Below are 15,456 nucleotides of genomic sequence, written 5' to 3'. Positions count from 1 at the left end.
ATCTCGAAAGCGACCCCGAATGACTACAGGAGAGTTGTTTTCGAGAACTCTCTGTTCCTCATCCCTTCCCGAGTGGGCTTTCAGTAATATGAACTGTTAATAAATGAATCAAAGCCGTATCAAAGAGACACACAACGAGACGCCTTCAGCAAAGCACAGCAGTTGGGTCTAGAATGCTGTGTTTTCGTGCGCTCGGGCGTTTACTGAGCTCCCCGCGAGGGCCGCCCATCGGGACACCCTCCCGACATCAGCCCCAGGTGGGACCGAAAGCCCGGAGCCCGTACTCAGCCCGCGATCCTGTTCGTCTGGGTCCCCGCCCCTCTTCTTCCTGCAGCGGCCACCGAGACGCACGGCGATGATGTAGATGTGGCTGAAGATGATCATTGGCGGCGGGAGGACGGGCCGGTCGTGGAACGTCATAATCAGCTGATATCGCTGGAATTTCCACACTTGGTTGGATATCGACTTCACCTCGAAGAAGGTGTTGCTTTAAAAAGAAGACATTTGTAGTTAGTCACGTCGCTTTCTGCCGCGATCACCCGGAGCCGTCGGTCGCTCACGTCGAAATGGAGAGACGCTCTGGATCGGCTCTGAGCGCCAGCTCGTGCCGACCGGGGCGGCCCTGTCTTTCGCGTTACCTGTCCGCGGGGGTCCTCTGCGATCGAGGACATGTGACGTAAACGATGAAGTGTGCCGAAATCGTCCCGTATTGACGATTTTTTATTTCCTAAAAAACCACACCGCCGTGTGGTTTTTGACGCCTGTGCCCGGGAAATTTTATTCCGCATATTTAAAGGTCTGAGCCATTCGGCTAAGCATCGCGAAGCATTGAAACGCCCGGCGCGGTCAAACCACTGGTGACCACCTTACTTTTGGTAACCAGATCGATTGCTTATTGACCTGGTTCGATCGAGTGCGTTCTCTCGGACGTTGGGCGCACGTCGACTTTGTGTTCTAGTTCCCAGTGGGAGACCGTGAGAGCACATTCGAAGGTAGAATTCTGGCCAAACACGCTGTCTGCTGACATGGGGACCTTAGAAGAGCCAGCCCACCCCCGTGACCTTTTTCCTCCACGTCTCTCAAAACTGGAGCTGGAACTGAGTTCTCACCAACGCCCCGGCGGGCTCTAAGACTCTGTGTTCCTGTGAAGGCTTCTTCCGTCTTATTGTTCATCTTAGAAGCTAAAATAATGTTTCTCAACATTCGTTAAGCGTGGCGCACACTCAAGACATCACGAGACAAAGGGCGAGTTTTATAAGAAGCTTGATTTTCAATGTGAGCCATTTTTTCCCCCTAGGCCATTTTATTTTATATGCTATAAACGATAAGGAAAATATTTTATGTCATATTACGGCAATCGTCACAGCTCATGAAATTAACTCTGCTTCCCGCGCCTCTGATAATGAATTAAAGGTGCGATTGGACCCAATCTTCTGTATGACGGGGGGAGCCATAAGCACACGGCCGTCGCCCGTGACACCTACTTGAACACCGCGATGAGCAGGTTCACCAGCAGGATGTTGGCCACCAGCAGGTAGCACGCCATGATGGCCGGCGTCAGCCAGGCGCCTGGGATGCACGGGGGCAGCCGCTTGCCCTCCTCGTCGTACTGGTTTTCCCCGCAAGGAGCTGAAACAGACGTTTGTCTTTTTGCACATGCTTTTTATGCGGAATGAAAAGAATACGTATAACTCGCGTATGCTATCCAGTGACCTATTTCTTTTAAACATTTTTTTTTTAATTTTTCCATTACAATTGATATCCTGGATGATATCAGTTTCAGGCGTACCACATAGTGATTAGATACTTATGTAATCGGTGAAGCCATCGCCCCAATAAACCCAGTACCAGTACGGTTACGACGCTCGACGTTCCCCAGTAGTTACAAAACGGTCACATCCCACGACCGTTTTGTAACTACTGGTTTGTATCTCTAAACCCCCTTCCCCCATCTTCCCGACCTTCCCCACATCCAGCAACCATCGAAAGGTTCTGTTATCCTGTTCTCTAAATTCTACATGTGAGTGAAATCATAAGGCGTCTGCGTCTCTCTGTCTGACTTAACTCCGCTCAGCACAGTACCCTCTAGGTCCACCCATGTTGCCGCAAATGGCATGATTCCATCCTTTTTCATGGCTGAGTAATATTCCTTCGTGTATGTATAGATGTACCGCCTCTTCTTTACCCATTTGTCCGTGATGGGCAGCCGGGTTGGCGCCGCATCCTGGCTACTGTAAACGATGCCGCAGAACTATTCCTTCATTAATATATATCCATTAGAAAGTTATCGTGTCTTCTAATAATCGAACATTCGCTTATGTTGTCTTTGGTTTCGCTCGCGATTAACTTTGAAAATACTTTTGTTATGGGGTCCCTCTACCCCCAGATCCGTTAATCGACTGTTCTGGTGCCATGTTTGAAAATTATCTTTTCTCTCTGCCACTTTGATCCCATGGGACCTATTTCCTGAAGACAAAGCTAGGACGATCCCAGCAGCGATGAGCGAATAATCTTCACGAATGTATAGTCTGCGTACTTCTTACTGACTTACAGTTTTAAAAAGTGTGGACAGCAGACAACAAGAAGAAGCATTTGCGACCAGATCAAAGACGATCGGTAATTAGCCGAAAGACTAATGAATACACACATTTCATGGACTAGAGCCAGCGATGCCGTGTAAACTTACGATTAATTTCCATGGCGTAGACTGTCCAGGGATCGGAGAGCAGGGTTTTATTTTTTTTTAGTTTTGACGGGAAGGGAGGAAACAAAGTCAAACGACAATTGAGAGAAAAGTAAAAGAAATGATTAGCGACACAAGAAATGCCAAGTATTCGAGCGTGGGAATTCCAGATTCGTACTACAGAACAGCGATCTACAGAGAAGAATCAGACTCGTGGATTATAGGAAACGTGTACGGATATCGTTTGGGAATCGTTATTTTACCCCGTGTCATAAGCCATAGCAAAAGCTCGGCGGTTCAAAATACTGTGACAAACGCACGAGCCTGCTGGCAGATGATCGTGTTAACGTACAGGTGGACTGATCAGGCGGTCCCCACACCCCGGCGCCAGCTCCTCAGAGGCACAGAGAAATACAAAGCTATTATGTAATAATCAGCCGAGAATCGAAAAGCTACAATTGTGGCGTTACTGAAAATAATAGCCTCGGGATTACCTTAATCTTCTCTCATTACCCAATTTAATAATAATAATAATAACAACAACAACAATAATATATATATATATTCAATAAAGATGTTACAACGTACGTCTGGATCCAGGGACTTTTAGCGTTTATGTGTGTTTCGTTAACATTCTTGTAACCAAACTAGACGTTTATGCCCTGGCTTCCCAGGCTGCATACACCTTCGACGACAGGCTTTGAGATACCTGTGTTCAAGGCGTGTTTTACAAGCTACATAGAAGGCCTCGTGTGAACCAGTTATGAGTCTGAGCTGGTGGCAGTAGCTTTAGTGACGACCCTGATGCTCTATGATGTGACGCAGACGAGGGCGAGAAGCCTCGTGCGCTGGTGTCACGTCGACCAGGTAGAACAGGTGTGAGAACGTTTGAGCTTCGCTTCCCTACAAGGCACAGGAGATGCTGCGACCGACCCGCTCGGCCTCGGGGCGGGGCCTACGGCCCCCAGAAGTCCCTGTGGGGCTGCTCCTGTCCTCTGTGACGTCCAGAGTGTTGCTGATTATTAAGAAAAACAGCACTCCGGCAGTAAAGGGGGAATCGGCAGCTGTGCGGACAGTGGGCTTCGGTGGCTTGAAGGAGGGGACGGCGCGAGGCACCAGTCACCCTGTCCCGGGACAGCTCACCGTCTCGTGGCTCTAGCACTACCGGCTCTGTCTTGGGGCGGAAAGGGGTTACGTGGAAGTGAAGTCGGGACACGGGCCCCGGAGCCATGTTCAGGTGCTGGGATGGCCACGGGGCCCGCCAAAGGGGGTGAGAGTCGGAATCTCAGTTAACGGCTTCTACAGTGGAGATAACGATGTCCCCCAAACTACACTTCTCGATGTGTACTCCTGTCTTCACGAAATGATCTGTCGCCTGTGGCAGGGTTAAAAGGCACTTCCTCCCCAGGGAACGGTGCTCCCGCCCTAACTGGGACCTGGTCGTCGGCCTCGGAAGCAGGGAACAGAACCTTACTATGGATTCTAGTCTTACGGTCTATCTGGTCCGCAAACACCTCCCCGTAGATCATCCAGTAGGGCATGTAGAAGATATTGCGGGCCAGCTTCCAGGAAGGCTCCTCGTCGGGGTGCAGAATGGCTTGACGGGCCACCCCGAAACTCATCAGCACCACCAGCATGATGACCACAAAGTAGAGCATGTCGATCATCTGAGTAGAGAGAGAAAACGTGTCTTATATGCCGAGTGCAGTGAGCTGTGCTCTGGTTGCTACGGACACTAAACTGGTAGAATCTCTACTTGGGACGTCCCCAAAGATGCCAGCCCTTGCCAGGATGAGCTACGCCCTATGCCCTCTCGCTCAAAGCCACTCGCCCTATAACGAAGGATCCCCAAATTTAGGGGACGTCCTTTCTCGGGGGGCCAGCCCTACCCCTGAAGCTCTCTCAGGCGAGGTCAGGACGAGCTGCTGGCCCGTTTTCAGTTTCACGGTCCGTGGCCTGTTGGGAAGGGAAGCGCTGCCCAGGACAGCGTGGACACGCTCGCACGGTGGCCGGAGCTCGAGTGCCGAGGGCGCCGGGGTGCAGGCGGGGGCCACCCCGGGCCTCCCTGTGTCTGGCTCTGCTCCGTGTTGAAAGCTTATCCATCAGGTCCCTGCCACGTGTGTGCGTGCATCCACAGTAGTCCCTCGACTCATGTGTGTCCACTGGATTCCATGAGGTCGCTAACCCGCAGGAGGACTGTCTATCTTAAAGCCAAAGCCCTTCCCGTAAGACCACCCCCGGCCCCCGCCCTCGCCACGGCTCCCGGCGGCCTCAGCACTAACCATCTTTCCGATCATCATCACGTAGGGCCCCAGGTACTTGTTGACACCGAAGATGTCCAGGACGCGGATGTACCAGAAGATGATGTCCACGCAGTAGATGACGCGGCCGTAGCCCATGTACGGCTGCCGCTGCAGGCGGAGGGCGGCCCCCACCAGGAACACGCTGATGGCCACCAGGTCGGTGATGTTCCAGTACTCCTGAAGCCACACCTTTATTTTCTGGCTGAGCTTGCCTGGTTCCGACATGAGGATCTGCAAACAGATGCGGGGGCGCAGTGAGCGGGGCCGGGTGCTGAGCTGGAAGCCGCCGCCTCCGAAGCTCAGACAGACGGCTCTGGCGGAACGTTCTGGGGCATCTGGCTCCCTGCCCTGCCCGGGACCTCTAAGCAGCGGGCTTCTCCGGGGAGGAAGAAGCCCAGAAAGGGAACAGCCTGGGATCCTCTGTCCTCGTGGGTTCGGCGTGGCCCAGGCTCTCAGGAAGTGCCCCCTGAACTGTGTCCTCCGGCTGCAATGAAAGCCGCTGCCTCTCGAGTTTTCCCCCCTAAGTCTCTGGACATGTGCCTGTCAGTCAGCCTGTCCTCCAGGAGGGCGGTCTGGAGCGGAGATGTCCCCGTGGGCTCCCGGTGGAGGGGACACAGGCGGGCTCCGAGATGCCGGTGTGCACCTTAGATGTGAGAGGTCAGGGGCAAGTTAAACCGGATTTCATCCTATTTAAGGTACTACCCTTCGAAAAATCACCCCTGATTAAAAATCACCCCTTCCTCAGGAAAATGGAAAGTGTTTATCAGCCGGCATGCACAGGCCCACACGGGCGAGTGCCATGGGCTGGGGGCCTCTCCCTTAGTTAGGGGGACGCTGCGGGAGTCCCAAGGGCCCCAGGGCTAGGATGGGTGCTGGCTGTTCCTCGGCCAACGCAGAGGGATTTAATAGTTTAGCAACCCAGGCGCGCCACCCGACGGCTGCCCCCTTTCCCGTGACTGGAGGGCAAGCTGGCATCGAAACGGGGTCCGAGCGCATGGACGGCACCCAGCAAGGGCACGGTGGCAGGCCCCTGGGGACCGGCCCAACTAGACGGAGAACGCAGGACTCGAAGGGGCGGGTCCTACAGCTCTGGGCCAGCACGCCTGCCTCCCCAGGCCCTCGAGCCCACGGCATCCAGCCCGCTCCGCCCGGGAGGAGCTGCCAGTCATGTGTTTTCAGCGAAAGGGTCAGTAATGATTACAAAACCGTCGCAGTGGTTCTGTATGGGCGGGAGAAAGAATATGCCTTCCTGAGGGTGCTTTTCCAGTTCAAGTTCATGTTTTCTTGGATGTAAGCTTTCTCTTTATAAACGAATAGAAGGAACTCAAACTCGCAGGTAACGTTAAAAGGCGCCCGGCCCACGCTTCCCCTGCCGCCCGCAGAGGCCACCCTCTCGGAGCTGCATGTTAATTTTCAGTCCTCCGTCATGTGAATCCTCTACGAGACGTGTCTGTCCGTCTTAACGCTTAGTTGAAACTCTCGTCCACTCGGTCAGTGGCCTGCCCAGATACCACGGATGCGTCCATGGGGTGGGGGGGTCGTGCCCAGTCCCCACCTGCTGCCTTGGGGTCGCTTAGCAGGTGCCAGTGACCCGCGGTATGGGTACAAAGTTCTGCTCCCCTCACCGAAGGCGGGACAGACCCCGCAGCGTCTGGCACACTCGAGTCCCCTGCGGGGTGAGGTCAGAGGTCGCTTCCACCGAAAGCTCACCTTGCTCACGCCCTCCCCTCCCTGGCCTGTCCCCCTCGGTCCCTGTGACTCCACGTGCACGAGAACGCCCACTAGGGCAGCGTGGTTCGGAGGCCACACGAGCGGCACGGGGCCTCCCGCGGATCCCTCCGATTTTACCCCCTCCCCTCCCTGGCCTGTCCCCCTCGGTCCCTGTACCTCCACGTGCACGAGAATGCCCACTAGGGCAGCGTGGTTCGGATTTTACTCTCGGCTCCCAGAAACGAGCCCGGCCTGCTCCCAGGGGACCGACTGGCATCTCGGGTCCTGGGCCGCGTTCGCCGTTGCTTTGCGAGGCGCCGAGACCCGTTCTTACCACCGACCACCGCGCATTTCGCCTCGTGTTTTGACTTGCAAGTTCCGATTCATTCGGACACAGAAGGCGTACGAACCTTCACTAAGCAAGGGAGTGGGGTAAACCTGGGACCGTGACGGCTCGGTCGGCAGGTCGCATGGCGCCGGTGGCGCGCACGACGTTTCGGCGCCCGGAAGCTCTGAGTGAGTCGCCGTCGGGGCACGGGCCGGGGACAGGCCCTGGGAACACTCGCCTCTCGGACTTTCTCCAGCGCCAGCGTCACGATGTAGGAGATGACCACCCACTCCTGAAGGCAGGGCCAGTGTTCCATGCGCACCAGGATGACGTAATTGAACAGCAGCAGGTAGCCCAGGTACGAGATCTGTCAGACAGGACCGCAGAGGAGGCGCTGGGGGGAAGGTTACGACCTCACCTTCGAGTTGGCGCATCTCCCAAAACCAGCGTTTTCTTTTCTTTAAAACATTGTTAGTTTTTTTTAGTTTTTAAAACAACGTTCAAGTACAGTTGGCCTTTGGGATTATTTTATGTTTGTTTTGGGTGCACGGCATCGTGGTTAGACGTTTACGTACCTCGGGGAATGTTCTTTCTCAAATAAAGTTCTTCCTCCCTACGTTTGTATGACTAAAGAATTCGAACGATTCTTCCTCGTAAGCAAACGACTATGACTATTTTGCTTGACGAAATGGCGCATTCGGGGCCAGGACGGCCCCATTCCTTTTTACGTAAACACGAGACAAGATATCTAGTCCCTATCCGAGGTGAACATCTGTTTCTTTTTCGTAGTTCATGTGAATGCGCTGAATCGTGAACCCGTTTCTAAGCCCTCGACGTTTTTGCTCGCTTTTCCCTTAAATTTACTGGGTAACGTCGGTTAACAACGTTATGCACGTGTCAGGTGCACTTTATGATACGACGTCGGTTACGCTATTGGGTGCTTCCCACCTGGTCTGCTCTGGCTATGACTTATCCACCTGTTCGAAACGGGGTGAATGGCACACGCTGAGGGGTGCGGGGGTGGGGGGCGGGACGCTTACTGTGTAAAACCAGAACTTGACGATGGGAGCGTTATAGAATTCACAGATCTTCGTTCCGATGGGGATGCGCCTTCGTTTTTTTAGCTCGTTCTCTTCATCCCCCTTCCCCGAGCCGGCGTCTGCATTTCCGTCCTGGAAGACAGAGCGTGTGGCAAGCGGGTCGCTAAGCAGGTAGGGCGACGGTCCCCAGCACCGTGTTTAACAGACGGGCGCTTCCGTAAAGTAAGAAAGAATTCGAGAAAATTCCCCCGATGACGGAGGTTCCCGAATTCACGGCGAGAGACATCGCAACGGTTTTGAAGATGAGGGCGGATCGATACTTTCAAATGTCACTCGCCTACGGCCGCACCGCCCCGAACGCGCCCGGTCCCGGCCGGTCTCGGAAGCTAAGCGGGGTCGGGCCGGGTTAGGACTTGGATGGGAGACCGCCCGGGAAGACGGGGTGCCATAGGCGTTAAAAAAAAAGCCATCGTCACTGACCGCGGCCTCCTCCTCCTTCTCCTTGCCGTCTTCGTTTTCTTTGGACGTTTGGTACGACAAGTCATCGTGCGTGCGGAATTCCAAAAGCAAGATGGTGGGGGGCAGGAGGATCCCCATTATCACCTGGGGGTGCGAAACGGGGTTTCGAGCTGTGTCGCCTGCCCGGATCGACATGTCCCAGAATAGGTAGCATTTTAAAATGATGACCTTCGACGTCACTCGACACGCTAGCCGCCCCGGAGCTTCCCGCCCACCCCGTGTTCTGCGGCGTGTCCCGTTGATGCGTCGGCAGAACTGCAGACGGTAAAAAATCTCATTATCACCTGGGGGTGCGAAACGGGGTTTCGAGCTGTGTCGCCTGCCCGGATCGACATGTCCCAGAATAGGTAGCATTTTAAAATGATGACCTTCGACATCACTCGACACGCTAGCCGCCCCGGAGCTTCCCGCCCACCCCGTGTTCTGCGGCGTGTCCCGTTGATGCGTCGGCAGAACTGCAGACGGTAAAAAATCTGGGAACGTTTGCCCAATTTTTTTTCTTTTTTAGATGAACGGCAGGCAGTATCGTGGGGAATCCTGACTTGAAGAGCAGAGCTATTCTATTAAGCTTCAAAACAGGTAAATCTTTAAATTAAAATATAATAAGATTATTATAAAAATATAATGATAAAAATAACTAACTAACTAACAGGAAAATACTTCTCGTGAGGCAGGCCAAAAACGCTTTGTATAGAAATCGCTTGGATGCGGATCGGGTCCCGGGCCCGCCGACGATCCACTTGGACCCCAGACGAGTTACCTCGTGGGTTTTCAAGTCCTGCACCTGCGAGACCATGGTCGTCACGGCGACCCTCCCCCCCATGGGGTCGTTCAGAGGGGTGACTGAAATACCCCCAGCGGGGCTCAGCTCCGCCAGGCGAGGGCCGGCCAGGGTCGTCACACGTACCTTGAGGCCGGGGTTCTTCCTCACCCGCAGCCGCCCCATCCACATGTCCGTCAGCAGCATCTGGCTGCAGGTGTGCGCGATGAAGTCGCGGTGTTTGGCGGCCACGGCCAGCTTGAGGCAGGTGGAGCTGCTCCAGTTCCTCAGCTCGTAGGTGAGCAGCTTCATGGCGATCTGCTCGTCGCGCTTGTACGACTGGTCCAGCAGCTCCACGGCGAGCTGGCCGAAGTCCCTGGAGGGCAGGAATGGGAGGCTGAGGCTGAAGCCACGCGTCGCGACAAGACGCAGCCACAGGGACGCCCCGGAGCCGCGGGGATCCTTCGACTTCCAGGAGCTCGTGGGGGCACAGCTGGCCCTGGGCTGGTGGCTCTTGCTGTACATGGAGCCTTAGGTGACCCCGGGTCCGTCCCGCAGGCCCCAGAAATGCAGACGAGAGGAGCTGAAGTCCCTTCCGTCACGTGTTCACAGAACAGGGCGCAAGCCCCTTGGGATTGGAAAGCAGAAGTGTGGCCGCCCTTTGGGAAGGGGACGGGTGGACACTGACGGGGGACATTGGGAGGGCTTGCCGCTGCAGGTGAGGTCCCGTTTTGGGATCCAGGTGCCGGCCATGCTGGTGGGTTCCAGTGGAACCGCCACTCACCGGCACAGACCTCGGGCCCAGCCCGGGGCGGCCAAACCTGTCCTGTACCGGACGCCCTGCTGGAGGCTCAGGGAGGACGAGCCTGAGAGGCAGAACCCCCGGGGCCGGTCTTGGGGGTGCGCCCGCTTTTGTGAGCTTCACCTCCGGGAGCCCCGGCCAGACCTGGGCGGGGGGAGGGGAAAAGGCGCCGTTTTGAAATATGCCAGAATATTCGGTCTGAGGCCAGCCCTCAGGGGAGACTGTGTGGCCAGAGCCCAGCTTGTCACGGCTTTATCAGCGCCTGGGTGGCCCAGGGCTGCAAAAATCCCCAAGTGCGGCCCACCCCAGCCGCCCCGTCCCCAGAGGGCGAGAGGATCTGGGTGCGCTGTGAGGTCAGCGCGGGGCGCAGCTTCGGCTCGCTCACCCCGCTACCCCGCGTGTGTCGCCTCTGTGCTGAGATTCTGTGTCTGTAGTTCCCATGGGGTGGTGGGGTGGGGGGCGGGCGGTAAACAAAGATGGTGACACCCAGCAAGGCCTCAGAGGGACAGAGGAAAAGTCGCACATGGCAGACGGAGCCATCGCGCACAGGCTCGCAGGGTCATCGTCCTGCCCCAGAAACACGCGCGCCACCCCGCTCCCCGCCCCCGCGGCCCCCCAGACACCCACTTGGAGTTGTTGTCCAGGTCCTGGGAGATGTCGTCCACCAGCTCGCTCTCGGAGGACTCGTGCGCCATGGACTTGTAGAGCTTGCAGGCCACCAGGGCCTTGGCCATGTTCTCTTCGCCACGCTGCCACAGGAAGAGCGCCATCCGCTGGCGCTTCATCAGCACGGCCCACACCATGAGCTCGTGGAACGGGTGCTGGAAGCGGCTGGCCGCGGGGTCGTCCACGTCCACGGCCGCCTCCTCCTCCTTCTTCTTCTTCTTCTTCTTCTTCCCCTTGGCGGGAGGCTCGTCGTCCTGACGGGAGAGAAGCGCGGTTTCCGCACACGCGTGCGACACGGGGGTTCGGGACGGCCCGCGAGGGGACCGTTCCGTCCGCGGGAGCGGCGAACCCTAAGGCCGTCGGCGGTCGCTCCTCGGTGAATTCATTCATTTGAAAAGATGCGCGTGTTTATCGCGGTCCGCAAACCACCTATAACCGCACGGACGGACTGCAGTTCGAAGATCTGGGCTTTTCCCTCCCGCCCCCCAGAATCTCTTGAAAATGGAGAAGATGCTGCCAAACCAGAAAACACCGTCACCGCCACCGCCACACTTAAACACTGCGCGGGACAGACCGGGCTCACGGGCTATTTCCTCGGGAACACCTAACGTCAGTCCTCGTGCCGGATGTCACTAAGCCGGACATGACCCGGGAGCAGAGGACAAGGCCTTGGGTGTCTCTGCCTCGCTAAGGGAGCGGACGCTCCATTCCGACCGCGTGCGCTGCAGGTGCACGGCTGATACAGCCCGTTTTCTAAAGCGGCCGAGAGGGGTCGTTCTGAACACGGGGAGAATTGGGGGTGAAGCGTGGGAGCGGCGTGCAGACGTGGGGGGCCTGGACTCGTCCGGGCCAAGGCTGCAGTACTCAGTGGACTGTCAGAAAGGGACGCGTGTTCTTTTGCAAACGGCTCGCCCACCCATTATCTCCTCTCGTTCTGAGAGGTGGAGAATTTCTTCCATTTCTTCGGGGGACGAAACCGTGGCTAAAAGATGAGCCGACTCGCCCACGATGACACAGCCGGAGCGCTGGGGACCCGGCTCTCTAATTCTTATCACGCGTTGTTTATGACGGACCCGATTTTTATAATCTCGTCGTGAGTCGTTCTAACATTTTTATCGAAACGATCGTATCTTGCCTCAGATTTACATGTTTTTGTTCCAATTTTCTAATTTGTCCCAGTAAAACTACACTTACGGTGACTGAGGATAAAATTTGACATTAGCTTTATTTTCGAGTGTATCTCAAACCCAATAGAAAGTCACTAATGGTCCGTGGAATGTTGTAAACCAGCCCTTTTAAGCCTACCTTTGAATAACATAGAATATCATTAAAATATTAATTGTATAGAATTCTCCTAAATTAAGTTTGAGTGACAGAGAATATAAAAATGGGGTACTTTATCTGAAATGGGAACTGTCACATATCGCCAAGAAATCAAAACAAGGACACGACAAAAGGTACAACCGGAAGTATTAAAATCGACCGATGCCAACCACAGTAAGATTCTCTAAACACACTCCGCTTAGAAATGAACTTGAAAAAGAATTATGTTTAGAAACAGATGGAATAACATCATTACCAATTTGATCTGACAGATAAATCTAAGTAAGAATTCTACTCGACAAACCGAGAATACCCATTTGTTTCCAGCGCACGTAAATCATTCATGAAAATCAACCGGGCATTAAACCCCAGCTCCTTCGAGATTTTCTGGCTCAGTGAATTCCAGGTACCAGAAATCACGTCAGTCTCCATTCAGGGAATAAAATTAGGTCGCAAAGATAGAAAATAACAAAGACAGCACACGTCTGTAGCTGGAAAATTTTAACTGATTATGAATAACTTGGATTAAAGAGGAAATTAGAAATATTTAGAAATGAATAGCGGTGAAGGTTCTATTTACCCAAACCTGTGGGGTACCGTGCAAACAATGCTCAGAGGGAAAAAAACTGTATCTTTAATGCATTTGTCGGGTACAGGGAAGATTGAAAATGAGCAAAACACACTTTCGAGTGGAGTCAATAAAAACGATACAGCAACTCTATAGAAAGTACACGGAAGAAATGAATACAAATAATAGCAGATATTCACGAAATAGAAAACGGAAAAAAAGAAAGTTGCTTGAGAGAGTAAAAATACCAAATATGAAGATAATTAAGAAAAAAAGAGAGGAGACATAAATTTTAAGAATCTGCAACAACTAAAGATATTGAGGAGATTTAAAATTTAGAAAACCATGTAAAAATTTACACCAGTGAACTTGAAGGTCTGGGCGAAATAAATTGTTTTCTAGGAAAATGTAAATGACCGAAGTTGACTCTAGAAATGCGGTGAAAGATAGCCCCCCAAAACGGGACTGGGCTCAGGCTCTTTTACAGGCTAGTTTTGCAAACCTTCACCCCACAGACAAAACCCTCCCTGACATAAAGGAGTAAACAGAAAATTACGGAAAGCTGCATGTCGTAACCCTCGCCGGGCCTCAGCTTACCCATAATGCCGACGGTCCATCTTACCTGTGGACCCAGAGTCTAAACCTTCTACCCAGAATCCATACGGAAGCGGAGATGCCCTTTAACTCATGAATTAATTTGAGAAGACTCTTTACCATAGTTTTAATATTCCGTGTTGCGATAGTTATTCATTTGAATATTTTTATGCCTTTGTTCTCAAGGTTATTTCTGAGTACTCTTGTCCTATTATGAGGGAAATTTTAGTTGGTTTTCCTGGGTTTTCTAGATACAAGATAATATTTTTTTTGCCCCTAATCATTTTTCTTCCCTTTTAAAGTATTCTTTCTTTCACGTTGATTTTTCAGGTGATACAATTTCCAGAACACTTTTAAAGACTAATGGGGATGATCATGATGTCAGCGATCATGGGGTCTTTGTCTCATTCTTGATTTTAGTAGAAACGACTACAGTGAACACTGCTCAGTGACAGGATTCTTCTCGCTATAAGATATGCATGCATCTAATCATATCGGAAAATATCTTTATTTTACCATTTATTTTATACCATCGTTTCCTTCCTAGTAAACTTATCTTTTTTTTTGAGTTAAGGAATCTATTTTATATTTTTTTAAAAATATTTTGAATCCGTCCCTCAACCCCCGTCTCTTTCGGTAACTAACCTATCAGCTAGTTCTCTGCATCTATGGGTCTGTTTCTGTTTCGTGTTCACTTGTGTTTTAAGATCCCACATACAAGTGAGATGATGCCGTATTTGTCATTCTCTGACTTATCCACTTAGTATAAGACCCTCTAGGTCCATCCATGGTGTCACTACTGGCACGATTCCATTCCTTTTCACTGCAGAGTCTGCGTTACATACCACATCCTCGGTACTCAGTCATCTGTCGATGGATATCTAAGGTTGCATCTGTAGCTCAGCTATTGTGAATAACGCCGCGATGAACATAGGGGTACATGTATCTTTGCAAATTAGTGTCTTTGTTTTCTTCAGATAAATACCCCAAATTGCTATTGCTGGGTCGTATGGCACCTTAATTTTAGATTTTTTTCATTCGTCTTTAGCGTCCGTTGAAAAAACGATCATGGCGAACTGTTCTCCTTCCTTGACTTATTGATAGGACGCACTGTATTAAAAACTGGCTAGCATTAAGTTACATTTGCATTCTTCGAAGACTACTTGTTTAGGACTTTAAAAATATCCCATCGAATTTCTTTCAGCGTTATGATTTTTATGTATATAAGGGGCCTTATTCTCTAGGTTTTTTTTGGTTTGATCTTTGCTTTTGAAACTATGGTTTGGCTAATTCTAGAAAAAGAATTGGGTAGCATTTGACTTTTTAAAAACGTCTGTGGTCTTTTATACAATTTGACTGAATCATCTAAGCAAATTTGGGGGTGTAGCGTAGTGGATTTTTTTCATGGAAAACAAACTCACTCCATTCGTTAAACAGATACAAAATGAATAGGGCTACATATATTTGGCCGAGATATAAAATTGTTGAAAACAAAGCCTACTTACTTCCATTCCCAGAAGTTTAAGAGCTTTAGGCTGCATAATAAAAGAGGAGAAAAAATTTAATGTCAGTAGTACTAATAGCAGTAGTATTGTTAGTGTGGTACTAATACCAGTAGTATTGTTAGTAGGAGACAATAATGGATTAATAATTAATGACAACAGCCAAGGAAAGGCCTTAATATGGAAACTCCGCTCCCGTCAGTTGAGGAGCAGGATGGGCAGACACGTGACCCTCATTCCAGGCAGCGGGGAGACCTTGGGGTACAGAAGTGTGGAGGTCGAGCTGTGGGCTCTAAGTGGGGGGCTTCAGGGGGGCTTCAGAGGAGAGCGCGAGGGATTTCGACTGGGAGAGGACACGGGGGAGGGGTGGGCACACTTGCACGATTTGATTTTGGTAGAGGTGCGTGGGCTCCCGTGACAAGTGGGGACGGCTGTCAGGCTGGGGGCCTCGGTGAGGTCATAATGAGCTTGGTGGTGATCGGGACGGCGGGGAGCGCTGAGTCTTGGGGTTGGGTACGCCATGCCCCTCGCTTTGGCACAGTAGGGTGGCTACAGCGGAAGAGGGGCTGGGGATGCCAGAGGCCCAGAAGCAAGGCTGCTGCGGGTCAAGGATGAGGCCAGAGCAAGTGAAGGGCTGCGCGGCCCGGCGCGCTCCGGG

The 15,456-nt window shown here is 52.4% G+C and overlaps 1 protein-coding gene and 1 pseudogene across 1 annotated transcript in view; one reads left to right on the top strand and one right to left on the bottom strand.

Annotated features, from left to right (window-relative positions):
* TRPM1 (transient receptor potential cation channel subfamily M member 1) overlaps nucleotides 1-15,456 on the bottom strand; it is a 63,704-nt gene that overhangs the window by 13,032 nt on the left and 35,216 nt on the right. The window contains exons 15-25 of the mRNA XM_015585699.1: nucleotides 14,802-14,831; nucleotides 10,773-11,065; nucleotides 9,491-9,719; nucleotides 8,545-8,667; nucleotides 8,065-8,196; nucleotides 7,263-7,391; nucleotides 4,966-5,217; nucleotides 4,176-4,350; nucleotides 2,687-2,707; nucleotides 1,485-1,629; nucleotides 285-487 (exon numbers count right to left, since the gene is read on the bottom strand). Of these exons, the coding sequence (XP_015441185.1) occupies nucleotides 285-487; nucleotides 1,485-1,629; nucleotides 2,687-2,707; nucleotides 4,176-4,350; nucleotides 4,966-5,217; nucleotides 7,263-7,391; nucleotides 8,065-8,196; nucleotides 8,545-8,667; nucleotides 9,491-9,719; nucleotides 10,773-11,065; nucleotides 14,802-14,831 (1,732 nt within the window). The remainder of the gene's footprint in view (nucleotides 1-284; nucleotides 488-1,484; nucleotides 1,630-2,686; nucleotides 2,708-4,175; nucleotides 4,351-4,965; nucleotides 5,218-7,262; nucleotides 7,392-8,064; nucleotides 8,197-8,544; nucleotides 8,668-9,490; nucleotides 9,720-10,772; nucleotides 11,066-14,801; nucleotides 14,832-15,456) is intronic.
* LOC112475797 lies at nucleotides 8,400-8,518 on the top strand (annotated as a pseudogene).

Source organism: Pteropus alecto, unplaced genomic scaffold (assembly GCF_000325575.1).
Source record: "Pteropus alecto unplaced genomic scaffold, ASM32557v1 scaffold102, whole genome shotgun sequence".
NCBI classification, from domain to species: Eukaryota; Metazoa; Chordata; class Mammalia; order Chiroptera; family Pteropodidae; genus Pteropus; species Pteropus alecto.
Note: the sequence above shows the minus strand (reverse complement) of the source record. Positions and strands in the feature narration are given on the sequence as shown.